The 22348-nt window shown below is 41.8% G+C and overlaps 4 protein-coding genes and 3 non-coding genes across 8 annotated transcripts; 1 reads left to right on the forward strand and 6 right to left on the reverse strand.

Annotated features, from left to right (window-relative positions):
* On the reverse strand, window positions 1-89 carry trnay-gua (transfer RNA tyrosine (anticodon GUA)). Its single transcript is given in 2 exon segments — window positions 1-36; window positions 53-89. It is a non-coding gene; the product is annotated as a tRNA-Tyr (tRNA).
* A 1227-nt stretch (window positions 90-1316) lies between these two features.
* On the reverse strand, window positions 1317-1405 carry trnay-gua (transfer RNA tyrosine (anticodon GUA)). The gene is given in 2 exon segments: window positions 1317-1352; window positions 1369-1405. It is a non-coding gene; the product is annotated as a tRNA-Tyr (tRNA).
* A 266-nt stretch (window positions 1406-1671) lies between these two features.
* trnay-gua (transfer RNA tyrosine (anticodon GUA)) lies at window positions 1672-1760 on the reverse strand. Its single transcript is given in 2 exon segments — window positions 1672-1707; window positions 1724-1760. It is a non-coding gene; the product is annotated as a tRNA-Tyr (tRNA).
* A 330-nt stretch (window positions 1761-2090) lies between these two features.
* LOC139646993 (uncharacterized) lies at window positions 2091-4494 on the forward strand. Its single transcript, XM_071522813.1, has 2 exons — window positions 2091-2490; window positions 3297-4494. Exons 1-2 carry the CDS (start codon window positions 2091-2093, stop codon window positions 4418-4420), a joined length of 1524 nt encoding a protein of 507 aa, XP_071378914.1. The 3' UTR covers window positions 4421-4494.
* On the reverse strand, window positions 4478-11895 carry gstt1b (glutathione S-transferase theta 1b). The gene is made up of 5 exons (XM_071522808.1): window positions 11673-11895; window positions 9867-9954; window positions 8719-8869; window positions 7584-7760; window positions 4478-7076 (listed from the first exon to the last, which is right to left on the reverse strand). The coding sequence occupies exons 1-5, from the start codon at window positions 11782-11784 to the stop codon at window positions 6879-6881; spliced, it is 726 nt and encodes a 241-aa protein (XP_071378909.1). The 5' UTR covers window positions 11785-11895; the 3' UTR covers window positions 4478-6878.
* An 880-nt stretch (window positions 11896-12775) lies between these two features.
* On the reverse strand, window positions 12776-16278 carry ddt (D-dopachrome tautomerase). The gene is made up of 3 exons (XM_071522811.1): window positions 16111-16278; window positions 15322-15497; window positions 12776-13256 (listed from the first exon to the last, which is right to left on the reverse strand). Exons 1-3 carry the CDS (start codon window positions 16216-16218, stop codon window positions 13184-13186), a joined length of 357 nt encoding a protein of 118 aa, XP_071378912.1. The 5' UTR covers window positions 16219-16278; the 3' UTR covers window positions 12776-13183.
* A 926-nt stretch (window positions 16279-17204) lies between these two features.
* On the reverse strand, window positions 17205-21985 carry chchd10 (coiled-coil-helix-coiled-coil-helix domain containing 10). 2 transcript variants are annotated; one of them, XM_071522810.1, is made up of 5 exons: window positions 21814-21985; window positions 19278-19515; window positions 18023-18164; window positions 17727-17772; window positions 17205-17453 (listed from the first exon to the last, which is right to left on the reverse strand). In XM_071522810.1, the coding sequence occupies exons 1-4, from the start codon at window positions 21852-21854 to the stop codon at window positions 17765-17767; spliced, it is 429 nt and encodes a 142-aa protein (XP_071378911.1). In that variant the 5' UTR covers window positions 21855-21985; the 3' UTR covers window positions 17205-17453; window positions 17727-17764. The 2 variants fall into 2 exon arrangements, with proteins under 2 accessions (XP_071378911.1, XP_071378910.1); XM_071522809.1 differs by lacking the exon at window positions 17727-17772.
* Window positions 21986-22348: the final 363 nt, after the last annotated feature.

A 22348-nucleotide genomic window follows, 5' to 3' on the forward strand; every position in this document is an offset into this window, starting at 1 on the left:
TCCTTCGAGCCGGATTTGAACCAGCGACCTAAGGATTTCAGTTGTACAACCTCTACAGTCCTCCGCTCTACCAACTGAGCTATCGAAGGGACACTGTACTGTGTTGTTTCCACACAAAATACAAATATATAGTTTATCCAAACGCTACACACAAAACTCTCCAAACGGCCCATGCACTCACGCTCACACAGCTGTCTAAACTCTAATTTTGCAAAACTAACAGTAACTTGAACTAATACTCTAATAATACCTTTTCATTGTTTTTAGTTGGCACATATTATCATCTTCAGTGTGAACTGTTGTTTACCCCTCACCTCACATACATCCCACCTCAGGCCTGTGTCAGTGAGGCATTACAGCACCTGGCTGACCAGATATCTACCATGGAGCACAAACTGAAGTGGGGACAGAATCCTGTACACCCAGGCCAGAAACACACTGACGAAAGAGATCAAAGTAGCAAAGAGGTGCTACACTGAAAAGCCGAAGAACAGGTTTTCAGGTTACAGGTTTGATAAGCCCACATTCACACCCCACCACCCACTCCGACCACATCAAACAACCATCTGCACCCCCTGCCACCCCCTCACCCCTCCCCACCGACCCCCCACCTGCACTCAGGATCTGTGAAGAGGATGTGAGCAAGCTCTTTCAGAGACAGAAGACCAGGAAGGCACCAGGAAGGCATCTTCAACAGATCACTGGAGCTGTGTGAAGTCCCCTCCTGCTTCAAACGCTCCACAATCATCCCGGTCCCCAAGAAACGTCTGTGGTCATGAAATCCTTCGAGAGACTGGTGATGGGTTAGAGCAGAGGATGTACTTCCTTTTTGCTGAAAAGTTAGAGGAGAAATAGAGCTTTCATGTGTCTCTCTCTTCTATTACTTTAATACAGTGATTCTCAACCTTTAAAGACCCTTGATTTAGTACCTATTAGGGCTGTGGGCCCCCATTTGATGAGAATTTGTCTCTCAGACCTGAGAATATTTTTATTGTTAGATCATGATTTTGTCCAGAATTCATAACTATATGTATTGTAGGTAGAGGGATAACAGTGAAACTATGATCAAAATAGGCATATTTCTTCATTCTCTAATTGTGTTAATTTCTGGTAAATTAAATAATGGTGAAGTTTGGCAATTCATCAATTTGCTGGGGACCCCTGGTGGTCCCTGAACCCCACGTTGAGAACCACTGCTTTAGTATATTCCCATAACCAAAGCGCCACTTGAGCACCAACCCAATTATATACTGACTATTGTGCATTCCATTTTTTTTTTTTACTATTTTTAATCATTGTTTATCATAAAGGAATCCTCCTTCGAGCCGGATTTGAACCAGCGACCTAAGGATTTCAGCTGTACAACCTCTACAGTCCTCCGCTCTACCAACTGAGCTATCGAAGGGGGGCTGTCCTGTGTTGTACTGTAGAGCAAACAGATTTCCGTCCATCTGCCAAACTAACCAGTTTTATTGTCTCCACAGAAAATATAAAGCTACATACAGGTCCGAACGCTATACACAAATCTCTCCAAACGGTCTATGATCTCAAAAAGTGTTCACACCGCTGTCTATAAACACTATCATTGTTCTAAGTTTTTCATTCATTCATTCATTCATTCGTTTTTGTTTGATTGTCTATGAGTTGACAGACATTATCATAAATGAAACCTCCTTCGAGCCGGATTTGAACCAGCGACCTAAGGATTTCAGCTGTATAACCACTACAGTCCTCCGCTCTACCAACTGAGCTATCGAAGGGGCGATATGCTGTTAAATACAGTTTTTCTTCAATTTTTTTTAAAAACAGCTATACATATTGTTAAAATCTTCAAAGATATGTGCTATAATTTTTCGCGTCAGTACTTAGGAGCAACTGGATTTAAATATACAATCGTTTCATTATGTATTTTGTTTTCCCTGATTCATACTCCCGCACAGTTGGTGGCGGTAATGCACGAAAACGTTGTTCTCCAACGGCCCTCATAAACAAGAAGAAGAAGAAGAAGCAGTATGGCGGAACACTGTACCCACTTATTTCTCTGCTGCTGACGGCAACAACATTGCCGAAACAAACACCTCCTGCCGAATATGAGCACAGACTTGAACATTTCACCCATGTCTGGCAACAGAGACTCTTTCCACGCCCAGCTGGCTTCTATCGTCGAGGTTTTGGCGAACGCGGCCGTGGCGGAGATCTGTAAACTGGTGGATGATGGCTACGCAGTGCTGCGGCTGGAGATTTCCCAGAACCAGAGGGAGATAGACAGCCTGCGGAGGAAACTGCTGGTCGCCAAGATCCAGGGCTCCAGACGGAGTAGCCTGGAGAGGCTCGGGGCGCTGAGACGGACCGGCCATGTTACCCGCTGTGTAGTAAAGCCAAGGAGCAACGCGGAGGTTTATAAACTCAATGGCAAAGCCCAGGCCACAGGACAGCGCCGAGAGTCGGATATACCTGTCGTCGTTAAGATAGAGAGCAATGGACTTGGAGGTAGCCGAATTTGAAATATTAATTCATGTTTTATTTAACCAGGTTTGTCTCTCTTTTCAAGAGGGAGACACAGCCCCGATACCGTATGTTCTCTCGTCACGCCAAACTTTATAAAGAAAATCTGGCAATTTAATGCTGCCTTGCTTTTCGGCAAATGTATACACCTGCTAAAACATGATTTATGACCTTTTACGAATCATTATTTTCTTCTGGTAAATTCGGCATGTATACTATCCACCAAGCAGCACCTCATTTTCATAAAATCTCAACTTTCTTTTATGGTTCGCGCTGTTCGGTACCGCCCACCTGGTGTATTTTGGAGGAAGCTGATTATGGGTATAACAGGGGAACCAATTATAAAAGTTGAAATTTTATTGAAATAGATGCTGCTTGGCGTAAGAGATATGTGCCGAATTGAAGAATGGTTCCTAAGGATTCGATAAAGGTCTCAAGTCATGTTCTGCGAAGTATGTAGCGTTGGCAGATCAGCAAGTCACATTAAATTGCGAGAGTTTTGAATGGTGTTTGGCGTTACTTTTTCTCCATACGAGAGAATGGCATGCATCGTGGCTAGGGGAGACCTGGCCAAGACAGCAAAATGTACTGCGAATAAGTCTACGAGTGATGAGACAAATATACAATCATCTGCCATAATAGAGGTGTTTGTATGCATTGGGTAAGACAGATCCTTGTTCTTGATTCATTGGCTCATAGCCATTGTTTTTCCTCAACCTGTGATGTCTCAAAGGATACCAAACTGACCATCATCTGTTTCTTCCTTTTTTCTCCCCTCTTTCTCCTCTCAGATACCCAACCCCCAGTCAACCAAGGCTGTGAAACCACCACCGTGGTATCAGCGAACTCCTCCTCCACCTCCAAACCTCAATCCAGATCCCTCAGAGCACAACCTGAGAGTCGGAAGAAGAACCTCCAGGAACACAACGCTGACCGGATATTCCAGTCCCATCCACCACCATTTTCATCACAGCCCAGTTCTGAAAATACAAACTGGGAGAGCTACCATCCCATATCCAACAATGGCGGTGCATTCACCTGTACAACAAGCTGTCATAATAATAACTTGTTCACCAACTCTCCTCAATGGACAGAGGTCAATCCAATCCCGGGGAACCACGCTGGGGAGCCTCCGCGCAATCCTTCCCCTTGTAGACAGGGTGCAGCCGGGACTAGAACCGATGGCAGTGGGGCTTCAGAGGGTGGCGGGGTGACGATGGTCTCCGATGACCTGGGTAATGTAGTTCCGTCCCTGGCTGGCAATTTGGACTGGAAGCCTGATGTAGTGGTGGTAGGATCGGTTCCCATTAAAGTGGAGGAAGACATGAGCTCAGAGTGGAGCATAATGGACGGAGACGCAAGGTCTGCCGAGAGGAGACAGCAGAGAGAGAGCCGAAAAGGAGACGGAGAAGGGAGAGAGAGGGGGATCGACGCCGACAAGTATCCCCCGCTTCTGCCGCGAAACACAGCAGATAGAACTACGGGGTGCAAGTCGGCATCGGAAAATATGAAAACACTGTCCTACGGTGGCGTCTCCTCCTCCTCCTCCTCCTCCTCCTCCTCTTCCTTTTCAACCGCGGCCAAAAGTTGCCGGCAAGTGTTACACCCTCAGTCGAACGGAGGGGGCAAACCGGCCGGCGGAGGGCACCCGTTCCGGTGCGAGCTCTGCGGCAAGGCCTTCGCCAAGTTCCCGTCCCTGCGGCGGCACCAGCGCGTTCACACGGGGGAGAAGCCGTTCGGCTGCCGCCACTGCGCCAAGCGCTTCTCCCACCGGCACCAGATGAAGAACCACGAGCGGGTGCACACCGGCGAGAAACCCTTCCGCTGCCCCGTCTGCGGCAGGTGCTTCGTCCAGTCCAATCACATGAAGAGACACCTCAGTATCCACGCGGCGGGAGACCGCGCCATGAGCTGATAGTGACGCACAGGGAACTTCTTGATGGGCATGGGTCGAAAATATTCAAATATTAACTTTTTTTTTTTTTTTTTTTTTTTAAATAACTGAGATACATTATTAATACTAGAAGGGCACTCGGAGAGCGCAGACCTCTGCCAAGGTTCGTGCTGTTATTGCTTGTTCATGTGTCGGATCCTCTCCAAAATGTAATGGGTTCTTCCTTGGCCCATGCTACACCCTTCCACAAAGTTTCATGAAAATCGGGCCAATGCTAAGCTATGCTGCTAAGAGACAAAGTTCGAACAGCTGAAAAAGAGCTATGGCATAGAGCAGCCACTAGAGGGTGATTTAAAGTCACAAAGAAATGAAAAATGACTTGGCTCATTTTCCATGTCATAAAATACACCTATTTAATAATATATTCCCAAAAAAATTACAATTTTGTTTTTATTCTCTATTTTTATATCGAAATCCTATTACTATTTACTTCCTGGAAAATGGTGTCTTTTTCCTGGTTGCTAAATGGCGTACCCGTAGGCATACATATTATGTAATTTATTTATGTATTTATTTTGAACATAATATATGTTGTCCCTCCCCACATTATGTCCTGCTCCAAAGCCCTGTTTGAACTGGAAATATGTTGAATTACAGAGGCAAGACACCATCGAAATGCCGTTTCCTTGTGACCTTTAAAAAACCTTCTACAGTGTCTCTAGTGTTGTTTTGTGCTCATCCTCTGCTAACTTCTTTCAGTAGCAACTATGTCTTTATCAAAGCCACACAAAAGCCCAATGTGGGCAAACTTAATCTGGTTCAGTGGAATGTTCCACGACAGCAAAAATGACCTTCTAGATTATTAACTATGTATTCAGCTCGTTTTTAGCCCAAATCTGCCTAATTTAACAATGTGGAATGGGAGCTAAACTGGATCTAAAAGGTAAAACAAGACTCTATATATTTACTGAGACTGGTGGAATACTGTATTTGCTAAATGGGAAGCTTTGGGTTGGTGTTTGATGTGATGACAATGCTGATAATAACTTTTCCAAACAGTGCTTGTGTGATCCTTTTGTACTCATGATTGTGATTTGTGTTTGTCTTGAACCGCTTCTTTTGTTTTGTTTTCATCTCAAGATGCACAAATGCACAAGTTTGTATCTGATCTCATGAGTGGAGAACTAGAACTCTTGCCACTTCCCCATTCAGTGTGGGGTGTCAAAACTGGTAGTGTAATGCACAGTAAGTAAGATGCGGTACAGTACAATATAGTGAAATGCAAATCTAGTGCAACATCTTTGGTTTTGATGGACAGAAGTCTTTGAACATGGTCCCTGTCCCAAGATTCAAAGAAATCACTCTTCTTGAGATATCCAACTCAAAAATAATCACAGTAATCGCACACACTCTACACTTCTGCCTCTACACTTCCACTGGAAGGTCGAAAATCTTTCTGCAAATGGTGAAATAAACTTGACATGATTTGGAATGCAGCAGTGTAATGTGATTGTGTTTTATTAAAAGCATACAGCAAATTCTAAGCTTGCAGAGATGAGTTTGAGGAAGCATAATAAAGACCAACCCACATGTATGCTACGGTTATAGGGACAAATAAGTAATAACTAATAACTAACCCTTTGTGATTATGGTAAACTGAGATTACATTCTCAAGACTTAATATCTAACAGTGGGTAAATGATCAACTCATGAGTTAGATGGTTCATGAACTTCTTTGACCACACACACCTTTTACCGCCTGTGAGTCAGTTGAGGTTAACCATTGGTTCCAATTAACCTGTACGAAAATGCAATAAATCTCTAAAACAGAATATCTAAACATCCAGAAAACCCCAAACTACATATTGCCCACATCTCCCCGTCGGGTGAACCACACAAAGAAATAAAGATTGTTTTTCCTGTGTGAATGAATTCTCAACTGAATGATCACCATAATGGTAACAAAAATAGAGATGGGAGTTTCGTGCCAAGACACAAGATACAAATTTATTAAGGCTTCGAACAATTGTAATCATGCTATTACATGGGGAACGGCTGATAAACTGCATACATGTACGTAGTGAGAGTTACGGAAACGGACACACAGACATGCTCTTAACTTGCAGTGATATCACTCTGACCAATCTTGCTGCGAGAGGAGTGGCTTCCTCGCATTTCACATTCCTCGACATTATGCAACAAGGACTCATTGTGTCCAGATTTCTGTCTGACCACATGCATGGTCCAGTCCTTATGGATGAAAATGGTGTGACACGAATATGCAAAAAAATCACTGTGTTTTTAGTACATACACCATTACAACAGTGTGACCTCTTCATATAAAGAAGCTTATCCAATCAATCAGTAATGACAGTGAAACATAGCGTTATTTGCATTAGTGGTACTGTCAACTTTGAGAACTAGGACCTAACCATTGCAAGTAGCTTTGACAGAGGAGGAGATCTCATTTGAGCCCTCCTCACAGAAATAACCTCATAATCTTGGGCTTGAAGATCTGCAACTTGCTGCTATCCATGGTTTTCACCATCTCCTGGGCAGCCAGGATGCCCTGGTGGGCGTCGTCGAAGAGCTCCTTTCCGATGGCCGCCTGGACCCTGTCCCGCCAGGCGCTGAGCCTCGGTCTGTCCTCGAACACATCCAGGCCGGCGCCCACAGGCTGTCATTTAGAGACACAGAAGAAGTCCTGCTTATGCATTGTGGTACAATTCATTGCACATACCCTATGATTGTTCTCGACACGAATAACTGCCTGAATTTACAGTTCCCAAATGTAGAAAGAAGAGCGTAGGAGAGTAAAGAGCGTCCCATCCTTGCTAATTGAGATGCTGTATTTTCACCCTATTTGGCTAAATGAAATTCTGGTGTCAGTATGGTCACTCCAGAGAAAGCTGGACTCACCAACATTAGATCTGTTCCTCTCTCGCCTCTTTGCCATCTTTGGTATAAAGCATCACAGACCGGCCGGGTTGGTAAACATGAGCTTGCTGTGTGCAGTTTACTGACATCACAATACAGGATTTCTGGGTATTGAATTGTAACAGTTACCTCTCGCTGCCATTTGGGGCCACCCAACATGTAAAGTTACCTGGCGCAGCTTTAAAGGACAGTGGTCTGATTTTATTTGACGTCGTGAAAACGTCCCACGAGGATCCCTTCCGCTCACCTGCATGATCTCCACAATGGCAACCAGGTCAGCCAACGAAATCTGCTCCCCTGCGATAAAGGGCCTGTCCTGGATAAACTTTTCTTCGATGAGTTTCAGAGAGCCGTTCAAGTCCTCCACGGCTGCGTCCATCTTGTCCTGCGGGACCTCCACACCCAGGATCTTGGGAATCATGAGCTACAACACAAAGACTGCATTTTAGCCTGCGGGAAGCGCCGATAACATAACACGCTATTCACTACTTCACACAGGACGAACAATATAAACCATTGTTCTTGATACAAAATGATCATTTATTTGAACTTCCTGTTATGCACTTCTCAGACAAAAATACATAAAGTGGATGAGCAGATCATTGGACGAGGACTCTTCATAAACTATAGACCTGTAGAGGAAAAAGTTTGTCATTTCTTATGTGTTTCTAAAGTCCAAACAAACCGGGACGAAACGCAGCCATGCCATGACCACATGTGGAAAACAATGACCATCTGACTGGGTCCAATTAGTGATTGAAAACATCCTCATTTACCATTTGTAGCCTTCATTTATCCAGGAAAAGTTTGCTAAGTGGGCATGTCCTTTCAATAACATCCTGCTTCACATAGTCGACCAATGAGCAGTATCCAACCTTAGCGAACCGAACATGAATATTCTTGAGACACGAGAATAGATTTTTTACATCTGTGGTCTTGCCACTATGGCATTGGCCTCTGTATTCCTTAATGTTAGATGGTTATAACTTTGGCAATCCAGGCAGTTTATAAGGGAATACCAGTGTTATTTAGAGTCTATTTAAAGTCTATTTACTACTGTCGACACTGATACGAAAACACTCAAGTCAGCGCACTGAAATAAAGAGAAAACAGAAAGTTTGGCTTTATGTTTACTGTGATGGATTCTCTCGCTCTGTGGAAGTTGTTGAGTGAAGGGAGGAAAATGAGCCTTGATACCTCCAACTATGCTGACTGTGCAGACGCCAGCAGGAAGAATGTCAAGGACAGAGGAACGTAGACCATTGGCACAAACTAACAAAAACACCAGTATTATACTTGGACGTCCCTGTGGATAAGAGCAGCAGCATCAAAATTCACAAAATGTAAACGCAAGAGGTGCAGAAATAGGTAAGTGAACATACCCTGAGCCAGAATATCTTGGAGCCATGCATACGTATAGCCATGTGCTGCCATGACAGGTATTCGTTCACGCGAGCGCGCCGCTGTAGGTCAGTTGGATACCAGAAGTCGGGGGTCTTGAACTTCTCCGCCAGGTACTGCATGATGGCAATGCTGCAGAGGCAAGGAATACAAATGATTATCAAGGAGGAGCACACCGGTTTTATTAAACACCAAGTTTATGTCAAGAGTTTGAGTAAAACTGGGTGGACATTCTCGTCCTGTACAATCTAGGTCAGTGGTTCTTAACGTGGGGTCCGGGGACCACCAGGGGTCCTTGGGCGAGTTCCAGGGGGTCCCCAGCAAATTGATGAATTGTTAAACTTCACCATTAATTCATTTACAAGAAGTTAACACAATTAGAGAATGTAGACGGATGACTTTTTGATCATAGTTTCTCTGTTATCTCTCTACCTGCAATACAGATAGTCATGGAATTCTGGACAAAATCATATCTAATAATAAAAATATTCTCAGATTTGGGTTTGAGAGACAAAGTCTTATCAAACGGGGGGGTCCGGGGCCCAAATGTGGACTAAATTAGGGGTTCTTGATATGAAAAAGGTTGAGAACCATTGATCTAGGTTACTTTCAACTCCAAGAAACACCTCTAACACTTGATTCTCTATTTAAAGTAATAGTCTGCAACTTTTTCTTATAAGTAAATGTCTGTTTTTGCTACTTTCCATCAGCGATTGATACCATATCAATAATAGTGATTCAACCTATACTCAGTTCATAAAAGCCTTTACATTTGCTGTTCTAAACATAGGCCTATATGAGAGGGTCTCCCTTTCCTGGGAAAAATCCTCTGCTGCACAGGAAGTGATGCATTTTACGTTCATGGCAGCAGACATAAGTTTGAAAAAAATATAAGAAATATAAGACACAGTCTACATTGAGTGTCTTCATTATTACAGTATGTTGGACTGGTGCCTACATTGAGTGCAAAACACCAAAATAATGACAGCCTATTATCAAAGGTGTTGCCAAAATCAAGAAAAGCAAAGAATCTTGTAGATTATCACTATAGTATGTTAAAAGACACTAGATATTTTGTATAATTACATTTTCATTCAACGCCTGTTTAATTCTAGCACTTTCTCCGCACCTTTCAGCCAAGCAGAAGTCTCCGTCTCGAATAGCAGGGGCTTTTCTTATCATGTTGATCTTCCCATATGCTTCCCCATACTGCTCACCTGAAATCCAATGCACATGCTTTTGTCACCTGTGTCAAGCCAGCAGCAGCAACAACAAGTTCTTGCTCTGAAATGGTCTGAATTTACAAAAATACAAGCTGCTTTAACAAACCCTTTGCAGAGTAATCAAACTTGTAAACGTCTGAATAAATGTACACATTTTTGTAGACGAGGTAATAAAACAAATAAAATTGCATTTTTTCCCCCTGAAAATAACCTTAGCAAGTCCATCTACTTTTGATTGTAAGCTGTATTGGCTGAGGGTACACAGTAGGCTTGGGCGATATCCAAAATTTCATATCACAATGCCGTCCTGCTAAAATATCGCGATATACGATATTATCACCACGATTATTGTTGTTTTTTTTACTATCCTACCACTAGTAGATTATAAAGGTAAAAGCTCGCAGAATTGTGATCTAAGCAACACCTGGTGCCACTGCAGGGTGGGTTGGGGAAAGGTTGGGCGATATTCATCACGGAAAGTATTGCCTAGTACACAACATTTGAAAACTGATGAGTGAAACACGCAAATCATACGAAATTATACTTTGAAAAACAAGATGGCTTACACCCGTCACTGTACCCATAGGTTGTTCTGAAGCTGCTGAATTGAATGCAAGGGGTGAGCTCTATCAGGGTGTCCATTCACCCATATGCATTTCATAGAGAGAAGTGCAAAAAAAGATGAGTGACATAAAAATTTTACAATACAAAAACATCTGATGTACTTATGCCTTTGATTAAACTGGAGAACCGCCGCCCCCAAATGTTGTGCCCTATTAGCATTTATAGGTCTAAAATGTACGGAAGAGGATTAGGGCCACCTGTGAAATATTTATTTGAGTTCTGACTTTCAAATCAGTATTCGAATTCTGAGTTTAATCTCAGAATTCTGACTTTATTCTCAGAATTCTGACTTTAATCTTAGAATTCTGACTTTATCCTCAGAATTTAAACTCAGAACTCAAATAAATTTTTCACATGTGGCCCTAATCCTCTTCCATAAAAATGACTTGTTGGCTGGAGTAAAGCTGCAATCACAAAATGAGATACAGTTTTGTTTGCAAAACCCCTTATAGTACAGTTAGTTTCTATTTATCTTGAAATTTGCACATTTGCCAGGCTAGATTGAGTCAAAATACACTGTTACAACACACTTCCTATTTTAACCATTCTATAACTCTGTGGTTGTGATTTGTTGTTTCTTCAGATTTGGCACAGCTCATTTAGTTTGGTCGATAAAGCAATGTGGAATAAACCCATACAGCCTTTACTTGTTTGTGTGTGTGTGTGTGTGTGTGTGTGTGTGTGTGTGTGTGTGTGTGTGTGTGTGTGTGTACACCACAGGTTATTCTCCAAGGAAATTGTATCATTGGTAGGTTAGATAACGAAGTAGACTAAGTTAGAGAAAGACTTTTTTTTTTTACTCAGCCCACTTAACAGTTCTACAGCCACAAGAAAGATGGACTCCAAAACTAATCTTTCCAATTTTATCGATGACATTAAATATTGTGGCACTACCTTAGGCGAGATTTAAAGACTGTGAACATAATAGCCTGCAGGCTCTTTGCTCTTTTTGCATTCTGAACTTCGAATAACTTAAAATAAAAATTAAAAACCTAATTAGCTGCCATGACGGCAACATGTCGAATAAATGTGTTTTCGAAAGGACAGTGAGTTCTTCTCTGCATCATTGTGTGTGAACTTGCACTTACCTCCAAGCAGCGAAACCTTTTTGAATTCAAAGGGAATGTTATTCTTCTTGGCGAAGATGTAAACCGAGCGACAGGGCTGAGAGAAAAGGTCCAAGTACAACTCCAACGCCATTGTCTTCCACTCTTGCCTTCGACGCCACAGACTGCTGGACAGTGACAACGAGATGATTTTTCACCACTGACACTTCGCTGGCTGCGGTTTGCAGTGATGTCCAAGTTTCTGAGAAGTTTGTCCCGTATGTTCGTAGCGCCAAAGATCATTTGTTTTGTGAAGATAGGTCACACCTATTCCAGTCCGTTAGACCAGACCAGTGTAGGGGCGGGAAACGCTGGTCCTGTTGTTTTGTTTTTTTTTTTACATATATATACCGGGGTACTCGGAGAAAATCACTGACTCATCACTTAGTCCTGAGGTAAAAAATGGCCAATCACCAGACCTCTCCTGGTAATACAAATGCCACAGGGACATGGCTTTGCCTACCGGGTGGGATTTCAGTGGAAGCAGGAAGGAGTGAAACCTCTCGATTCGTCTATATACTCTCTGTTCCCGCACCACACTTTGACCAATCTGTTGGAGCCTAGAGCACTGGGTGGAAGGTGATATCCAGTCTGATACGTTGCTTTTTAATGGTTTATATAACACCATGTCCTCTGGATTTGGAAATTATGAGCTATTGTATAATACATGTTTTCAAACCAAAAATGTATCATCTCAATATGATTACAATGTATAAACAGTTTGTTGGTTTTTGAAAAATTACATTTTGCTTAGTGTATTGGCAGCATTGTTTCTGATAAACAGCCATGCCAGTGAAGTCAATCAAATGTAATGACTGGAGTTGAATTACAAAGTAATAATGAAATCAGAATGCCAAAATTAAAGGAACTATAATCTTAATATTTGTCTTGCATAACCTTTCATATATATAATCTATTGTAGGAAGTTTCATTCCAAAATGAGATATGTAACAATTTAAAAATGTGAGCCCTACTGCCATGGATCCTTTCAAAATCAATCAATCAATCACACCAATTGGATAAACCTATTCCACCATCTTGTGGCTATACCTACTACAAAAAAGACAACGCCAAATCCATTCGATCTCATCTTGTCTTTAGTGAAAATATTACATATATTACATATCAAATGTCAGTCTGTAATGTGAGTCACTTCAGGAATGAAAAGGCTACAGTGACTTTCAAGACCAAGTCACGCGACTGTGTCTGACATAAGGATTTGTCTAAAAAGGTACCATGTTATACAAGAATAATAATTAAAAACATCATTAAATCAAATGGTATTTAAAATGGTTAGGTACCTGACAGGCTTTTAGAAAAACTCTATTTGGGTTAAACGTGGTTCAGGCAGCCGACCTGGGTGCCTAAATAAAACCTAATCTTTAATATGTCTATTCACACATCGACTGCTGATTTACACTTCAAAATTGTCTCCGTTTTTCTTCATTATCTTTTAGGAATGAGTTTGTAGCGTTGGAAATGACAAGCGTCCTTCACAAGAAGCTCATGACGGTTCCTTTCTTCCCGACCTGATGAGGCTCCAGCGCGTAGAACCGGATAACAATCCTGTGGAATACAAGAAAGCTGCAATTCATTTCCCCATTGATGCATTCGCTACGATGGAAATAACAGAATTTGGGGTTAATGCAGTCAGTCTATGAATTGCCGTACTATATGTTGTTTAAGGGACTCGTAATTAGTGGTGATTGGATCTCACTTTGTGATTTAGGCTGATAAGACAGGTAGACATACAAAATTATATAAACATTTTGCATGGTGCAGCCAGGACAGTCCATTCTGCACAACAGTGTTTAGTGTATGCAATAAAAAAAGGAGCGTGGGTAGATTATAAACAAACAATAACGACAGCAGGAAACACAAGGACAAGGTCATATATTTGGCCAATTGAGGCGGTGAAGCTGACACACAGCAGTCCTTGAATTACGTAAAGTACCTTGAGTTTATATTGTGTGAAATATCTTGTGCTGATTTGATACTCATAGTTGGTTTGCCCAAAGACCCCCTCATCTGAGAGCTCTGTGATTGGATAAGACTCGGTAGAGAATTAAATAACTGGCTATCCTTTAGGCAGGGCAATAACCACAGTACAAGACTGAGACCAGATCTGATAATCAGGAGTCATCCTTATACATTCTCCAAGTGGGCTAATTTCTAGGGAATTAAAGTGAAATTAAACTATTCCTAATTTTGCTGGAGACCCTCTGGAACCTTCCTATGGATCCCTGGGGCAAGTTGCATAAAGATAGACCTAGTCTTAGACTTAAATGTGACCTTAAGTCAAACTTGCTATATACACTTATATTTACCCGTTCCTACAACTTCTTGATTGTTGTAGATCTCTAATGTGTTGTTTCTGTCTCGTTCTCTTCTACCGTTTTTTATGAAACACCTTCAGTATTTAAACTTCCCACTCACAGTTAGGCCGACTCGTTGCCATAACAACAAAGTTCGTAACTCAAGATTAGCCAGGGGGAAGGTGGCTATCTTTCCTACCTCAAAATAAGTCAGTCGTAATATTTAAGTAACAGACAGTCTTAATTAGCCTAGTCCAACCTGAGAATCTAAGACCAGTCTAAGGCTTAGACTAGTTTTAAACTAGCTTTATGCAACTGGCCCCTCGTGGCCCCCAGACCTCTATTTGAAAGCCACTGCACTAGAAGATGTACTGTTTACATAAGCCATAGGGCATAAGGTGCTGATAAAGGCGGACCATTGGGAAACCTGTGTTATACAGCTAACTCGTTGGTCATTACAAAGCTATCACTTCTTTCATTTTACAATCTGTTGACAGTGGAAACAGCCAATTATGTAAGTCAACATACTGTAGCTAAGACTACTTTGTTTGGATTAGGGCTGCTACTAATGACTATTTCCATTATCGATTAATCTATCAATTTGTTTTTCCATGAATCACTTTGTCTATAAAATGTCAAAAATAATAACATATGCCCATCACAAGTTAAGTCATTCTTCAGATTGCTTTTTAGTCTGACCAGCAGCCAAAACCCCCCCCAAAGTATTCATTTTATACTGTTATGAAACAGAGAAAAGCAGCAAATCTAAGTATGTGAAGCTTTAACCAGCAAATGTTTGCTTGCTATGTTTTCTTGAGAAATGGCTAACACGATTGATCGATTATCAAAATTAGAATCGATTCATTTTCTATGGATCGACTATTGTTTCAGCACTAGTTTGGATGGAAACAATCCAGTGGGTGTGTCACACAGAATAGCGTGACAAGCAAGTGAACAAAATGTACAGGCCGAGCATTTTTCAAAGACATCTCACAGAAATCTGGTCTTTCTTTCATCAGGATGTCCGGCAGTCATTGCAGAGTGTAGGTTCAAGGTTAGTGTGTACTGTGTAGGTATAGGCCTGGTCTTACTGCAGCCAGCCGCCCCACGTCAGCACATAAGTTAGACATAACATTATAGAAAACAGATGGGCCATTTGGATCGGGGCTAGAAAAACAACTTGGGTGGGAAAAAGCTGCCCAAAAGGAAGATAATGGGGTTTGATTGTGCAGGCTCTGTTATTACAAAACATCAAGAATAGGCCTGTCTCCCATAACAAGATGATGGTTATGTCTGCTGTGCTCCAGTGAACCGACCTGTCTTCAGTCAGACCGAGTTCCCCCGTCAGGAACTGGAAAATCTTGGCACTGTGCTCCTTATTCTTGTCGGCGGTGTCGGTGACGCCGATGGCGGACACCGACAGCACGGCGCAGGGAGAGCAGGACCCGCCGATCAGCATCGGCACCCCGGGTTTCACCACCAGGTTCATCCTCTGGAAAAGAACAATCAATCACCCATTAATACAAAGAGCATCCAACCCTGTGACCGAGGGGGGCAGTTGGGTATGGCAAGTCTAAATTTGAGGTTTAGGTCAGTATAATAGAAAGCAGAAATAGCCAGAATTTTATTTGGAAGCCATATCTAAAAGAAGAAGAAGAAGAAGAAGTAGAAAAAAATTGGGGAAATTCATAAAGTAAATTCAGAAACAAATGTTGCCTCGAAGCCGTGTGAGTCTGTGCAAGGAGAGTTGGGTGAACTACATCTAATAACAATCATATAATTTCTAACATTAACCAGATAGTAATATCTTGTCGGTCCTTACTCCTGAAATTCACTTGCTTCCAAGCTGTTTTGGAAGTTTTGGTGGCAAGTGAAAGTAAAGGCAGGTACTTCTCCATATACCTTTAACACTTCTGCCTATAACAGGCTTCATATGAAGACAGGGCATTTGCACATATGCACATATCAAGACATAACTCATAAAAAGCAGCCTTGGCATGTGTTCCAGTTTTTAGACAAGCACGCGAGACTATGACATTGAGCATTATGCAAGCTTTGCTAGCGGTATACCGTTAGGCTATTCTTGCTAGAAAACAACAACTCACGTCCTCCGGTTTCCCCAGAACACCCGCTGTGGTGGAGCATAATTTCTTCAGAAAGTCCTCGGAGAATTTGCTCGCTGGCAAATTACTTTCCAAGTCAATGAAAGGCATGTTGGCGACGCTGTGAGAGCAGTTGAGCAGGGACTAAAATCTCAGACGGCGCGACGACAGCTAGAGTACATAAATCAAACATACCACTTCCGGTCATGGCTTTCAAAATAAAGGCCTTATTAACGCGTATGTGTTGCGATGATACAGTAAAAGTAAAAAATATCTATTTAAGGATGAATGGTAGTGAATGAAAATACAAGTTGTTATGTCTACAATAGTGTATAATACTGCATCCTATACCCTTTCCCTCTAAAGTGACTATTTTAGGCTTTTGTTTTGAAGGCAGAATCGTCTGTCTTCCGGTCGTAGTCTGGTTACCTGTAGCTAGCTTGATGCAGCTGGGCGCAAGAAGGAGCTTTGTAGCCTATCTCGTACCAACTCAGCAAAATGAACAGGAAGGGAAAGTGAGCACTAGCGCCCATGCTGGTCGATTTCACTCCTGAGAAAAAAGACCGTCATTTTCCTATTGACAACTCAAAATAATTTGTGACTGAATAACTACATATTTATTATGGCTATTCAGCATGTTTCATCAGAGGTATCTCAGCAAATAAACAATAAATGTATCAATTTTTTTAACTTGAGCACTTCCACACAAAAGAAGAGCTTTTATATTATTATGCGTTCCTTTTATCAAGTATTCTATACTCCTGACTCCAATGAGCACCTATTTTTGCATAGAGACTTTAATGATTTGATGACACATAATACAAATTAAAACTCAGTTCCATCTCTGGCAGTCTGAAAATGACTTTCAGGATCTATTAAAAAAAATGCAGAATTTTATAACAAATTGTAAGAAACAGTTAAAAATGTCATACTGTACCTTTACCCTTTCCCAGAACAATATCCTACATTTAGGGAAATTTTGTCATTGATAATACATTGTGCTATTAAGGATTATTACACAATAATGTATTGCACAGTCATTAGTACATGATAGAAATAAATTGAACGCAGGCAGATAAAAGTTGAAAGTAGATAGCAGCTATTTATTCCATTTTCATCACTGTACATTACCAAAAACATTTCATACATTTCACAGCAATCAACCAACAAAACAAACAAGCATAAACCAGCATCCTCACTGACTGGGGTAGAGAGTCTAGATGTTTTTTTGTTTTTTTTTCACTGGACCAAAAGGTTCATCTGTCTAAAATGAACATGTGTTTACATTATTGAAATATGTCTGTTATGACTGCTGGCACTCGTCCTTCACACCAGTGATTGCACACCTAAAGAGAAACAGAAGATCAACATGGTAAAAAAAAAATAATGATGTTGTTCTAAACCTACGCAGAAAGTTCCTGGAGTTCCTTAAGTATTTAAATAAAACGTATTTTCTGAGAGTGTAATGATCAACGATGCAGAAAATTCATTTAGCATTTAGTTATTGAGAGTTTCATACAGCTCACATGAAAACATTTTTAAAACTGTGAAAAAGTGGGTAAACATCAATTAAACACATCAGATACAAGGGATGGGATATGAAAAATGTGACAACGTACCGTGGGGCAGAAAAATGTATGGTGGTATTAGCTGCATGTTATTCTGCTGCAGTAATCACAAATGAGACGCTTGACCATCACAGTTTCACAAGCTCTCCATCCAAATTATATGATTCACAAATTACATTTTTAAATTGTTGTTTACATTCTAGCAGCCAATGCCATTGCTAGAAAGATTTGTGTCTCAGAGATGAACATAACTCTGCACAGTCAGACTTTGTTGTCACTGAACTTTTATATATCACATCGTATCGTTGTATCAAATTGTGAACTCCGTAATATAATGTGATTCTTACCGTGAGAGAACTTGCACTGTTTGAGCGCCTCGCTGAAGCCCTCGCACAGGTTGAGGTCAGTCTGGGTGGTGGCGCAGTCCAGGAACTGTTTGACCTCAAAGTGACAGGGGCCTTGCTGGGCCGGGCCGGGCCGGGGGGCCTCCTGGAACAGGTACGCGCAGGTGAGCACATTACAGGAAGGCGTTTTAGTTCTGTGAACATTTCTCCAAGGCATAAATAATCTCAGTGGTTGAGTTAAACCTCAATGGGCGGGGCAGCTCTGCATTCCAGAAATGTTTGCATGAGTAAAAACTCCAATCTGCAAACACATGTGATGGAATTTGAACATGGCGTTCCCTCTTGTAGTTATTCTTCAAATGTGACCATTTTTCCATTGGTAAATAGTACACACCTTTTAGAACATCACTCAAGATGTTTTCTGATCCACCGGTAGATTCTGCATATAGGCGACCCCCTAAGAAGCTTGTATTTCAGTAAAATCTAAAGTTTCGGCTTGTTATTCCTTCGCCTCCTTTGAATTTTTCCAACTTCCGGCACACAAAAGGGAAATGTTCTCACTGCTGCCCCACACACTCTCCGATAACCTCCTCTATTAATGCCGGATCAGTGAGGGTATCATGTGAACTTGTCTCCCTGTGTGAAAGCTACAAGGGTGGCTTCACTAACAGAATGTCATTTGACAAATGCTTGGTGGCGTTTTTCCTCGCAGAGGCTACAGAGCTTCTAGCCGACCTTAATGTAACAAGAGGCTCTTGAGCTGCCTAATGTCTTGCCTAACCAGTTATGCTAATGAGGTCATTAATTAATCGAATAAATGTATTAATTAGCAAATATTGTATGTCAACACACTTGACGCATGGGTGGTGTTAATATGAACTCTGTGTCTTAAAGCATTAAGGAGTTATAGTAGTTTCCTTGTTAAAATGCGAATTTATGCAGGAATATTTTTCTTGCAACTAGCAAAACATTTAAAATAATTGAGATTTTATTGAAATATGCTTGGTAAATCACGTGCCGTGTACACGTATAGTAACCTGTGGATCCTAGTGATTCAGAGAAGGTTCCATGAGGTATGTAAAGTTTGCTGATAAATGTGTGCGTGTGACTGACACATTATTACGCAAAAGATTATGCAAAATGAAATGCCTCAATAGGTTGTCCTTCATTTACTATGGCACAGATAAAATGGACACAAACTCCAGTGTCTGATTATCACACCTCTACAATTTCCACCCCTCCATCTGGCCCTGCTTACCTGGTACGCAGGCTTGGCTGGCTCCGGGCTGCTGCTGCTGCTGCTGCTGCTGCCGCCTCCGCTAAAAGCTCCTGTGAGGGCGCTGCCCATGACGTGGCCGACGGCCGAGCCTACGGCCACCCCGGCGGCAGTAGTGGCCATCTGGGCCATGAGGCCCGGTCCCTGGGACTGAGCCGGGGCCGGGGCGAGGGCCGAAGGGGGCGGATGGACGGGAGCCGGAGCATGGGATGGAGCCGGGCTGTGGAAAGAGGACAAACTGTAAAGTTCTTGCCCATAAGACAAGCTTAAAGGTATCATGGGGCAGAAAAAATCATCACAATATTAGCTGGATTTTATTCTGCTGTAGTAATCACAAATCAGATTAAAATTGTTGTTTAAATTCTAGCAAGTCAGACTTTGTTGTCATTGGACTTTTATTTATTACATCGCATCGTGGTTGTATTGAATAGTGAACCCCATATTGTGTATCGAATCGTATCGTGAGATAAACATATGGTCGCATCCCTACTTAAAGGGGCATTACGCGATCTATGATCTTTATCAACCTCTACTGGCGACCAGTGGGAATTGCAACAACATCGAACGAACTTACCACCTCCTACACAAGTCCCCCCAGTTGTTGAGTTATTGGTACTAATCAGCAACCCCCCCCCCATACATATTGTGGGCATAAAAATCTTACTTACTGCACCTTTAAGCTCGACAAAAGCCACAGAGGATGGCCAAGGAAGAGAAACAGGTATAGGTGTAATGCAAATGTAACACAGGGGCCTCTTTCTCTGACATCAGCTGCGTCTCCAGTTACATGCCTCCCTCACTTATGTAATTATTAATTTTGCCTCCAACGCCACCCACCACTTTTTTTTCCCCCCATTCAAACTGCATGAACTTTACACGAACGAACAGATAAGTTCATAAACTATAACCTACAAAAATTCACTGCAATAAAGCTCAATGGACTCTGTAATATTATTTTCTATCAAGTTCAACATGGAGAGCTTTTCACGCTTTTTTTTTTTTTTTTTTAACTTCAGAATCTGTCTTCCATTTGCCATACTGCAGGCATCAGCTGGTCCTCCACATTTCACTGCTGTTAGTATACTTACCAACCATTGTGATTTTTCTGCAAATCCAAATTTTTAAATGACATGATGAAAAAAGAAGAGGGGAAACTAAGATGTTTAACACTGTACACTATATTAACTGATTGGAAAGTGTCCATCCCCGATCAAGATATTAAGCTCTACCAAAGCAGCACTTTACATTCTGCACCCTTACAACCTGCAAGGAAAGTTTCATTGAAGAATTGCCCAGTTAGCTGCTGTTTGCACTGGGAAAACAAAGTCATTTTGAAATGTCATAAAAGAGGTGGTTATGCATTAGGCCTATCCAAAATCTCTTGTGGCTTTCTGGTCATTTCTCAGCTTCCTACTTCAGACGAGTTCAGTAGCTACCTGTGACCGTAGGTAGTAGCAGGATTAACAGTTAAGACTGTGGGGAGACAGACATCCCTTGGCAATGATAAAGGTTCAGCCTACTGAAGATTAGGGTTTGTCTAATAGCCAAGAAGTCAGTATTTCGAGACCTTTTTTTTGTTTTGTTTTTTTAAAGATTAACCTCGTCCCTAGCCCCGATACGCTCCTCACTCTTGTACAGAGAACACCACACCAAAGTCCATTAAAAATCTGGCAATTTCATGTTTCTTTGCTTATCGGCAAACGCACACACCTCGTTGAGCACGGCATATGACCTTTCCACGAATCAATAGGTTTCACTCTTCAATTCGGCATACATGGAATGCACCAAACAGCACTTCTTTCAATAACATTTCACCTTTTATCATTAGTTCGCTTGTTATTCTCGCCGTCCTCTTCCACCAAAACACACCGCGGAGAGAGGTAGCGCGAGCACTGAGCCAATTGTAAAAGTTGAAATTTTGTTGAAATAAAGTGCTGCTTAGTGGATCATATTTACGCCAGATTTACCAGTGGCCACAAAACAAATCGTAAAAGATGTTAGTCAAGGTTGTACTGCAATGTAAACTTGCCGATAAGCAAGAACACATTAAATTGTCCGATTTTTGAATGGACATTGGCCTGGCGTGATCTCCATACAAGACAGCGGCATGTACGAGGGCAGTGTGATCCCAACATACGCATACTCAAAGATTTAGAAAAGTTCCAACGCTCTTGATAACATTTCCCCAGGAAAACGTTACATGCAAAACAAAATCATGTATTTTGAGTCTCTTTAAAGACATGCTGACCTTTTACCTAGTGACCTTGGCAAGACCAAAATGACTTGGGCTACTTTAGACGAGGCATGGTCTCTGTGACTCATGACGCATCTTAAATATCTGTCTGTAGCCACATTAATATACACCAGGCGAAGAACCACCTCTGCTAGTCACAGGCTTCTTGCATTTAAAAGTGTCAACTCGCGACAGGCTGAATTACCGCTAAAGTAAAAGAGGGTCGTTACAATGTTACAACACCGACGCTTGAGCCAGTTATGTAAATTACCCAAACTATTTTACCTCGCCGGAGCTGAGGGGCGACTGCGGCTTCCTCTGGCCATCCTTGAAACAGAAAAGATCTGACTTTGTGGATAAAACCGGCTGGTGAATGGGATAAGTCAGTCGTTGCTTGTAGAAAGTGCGTACAGGCAGCTCAAGTCTCGCAGCCGGTGGCAGCACACGCACGTGCCAGTGACCTTGTGCGGCTTTTCAGGTTGACAAATGTCGCGAGATCTCGCAAGATACCCCGAGATTTTATAAAGCAACCCATAACAAGTATCTTTGTTGTTGCTGTTGCCTGTCACTACTACTACTACTAGTAATAGTAATGACACATAACCTCTTTACTTCTGCTACCGCGATTTCTTGCCGCGTTTGTAGGAAAAAAGTCGCGTAAACAGAGTCCAATTAGCATAATTATTTCTGGGTTCTAACATAAAACGTTGTTGTTGTTTTTTAGGAATAAATGTGCAAATGAATCGGTTCAACCAATTTATCTACTCTAACATCACCCATTTGTATGTTTAATCCCTCGTACTACTAATAATAATAATGA

Source organism: Centroberyx affinis, unplaced genomic scaffold, assembly GCF_046629955.1.
Source record: "Centroberyx affinis isolate AG114_WGS23_722 - 3 ecotype Tasmania unplaced genomic scaffold, CSIRO-AGI_Caff_v1 ptg001029l_1, whole genome shotgun sequence".
In the NCBI taxonomy this organism is placed as follows: Eukaryota; Metazoa; Chordata; class Actinopteri; order Beryciformes; family Berycidae; genus Centroberyx; species Centroberyx affinis.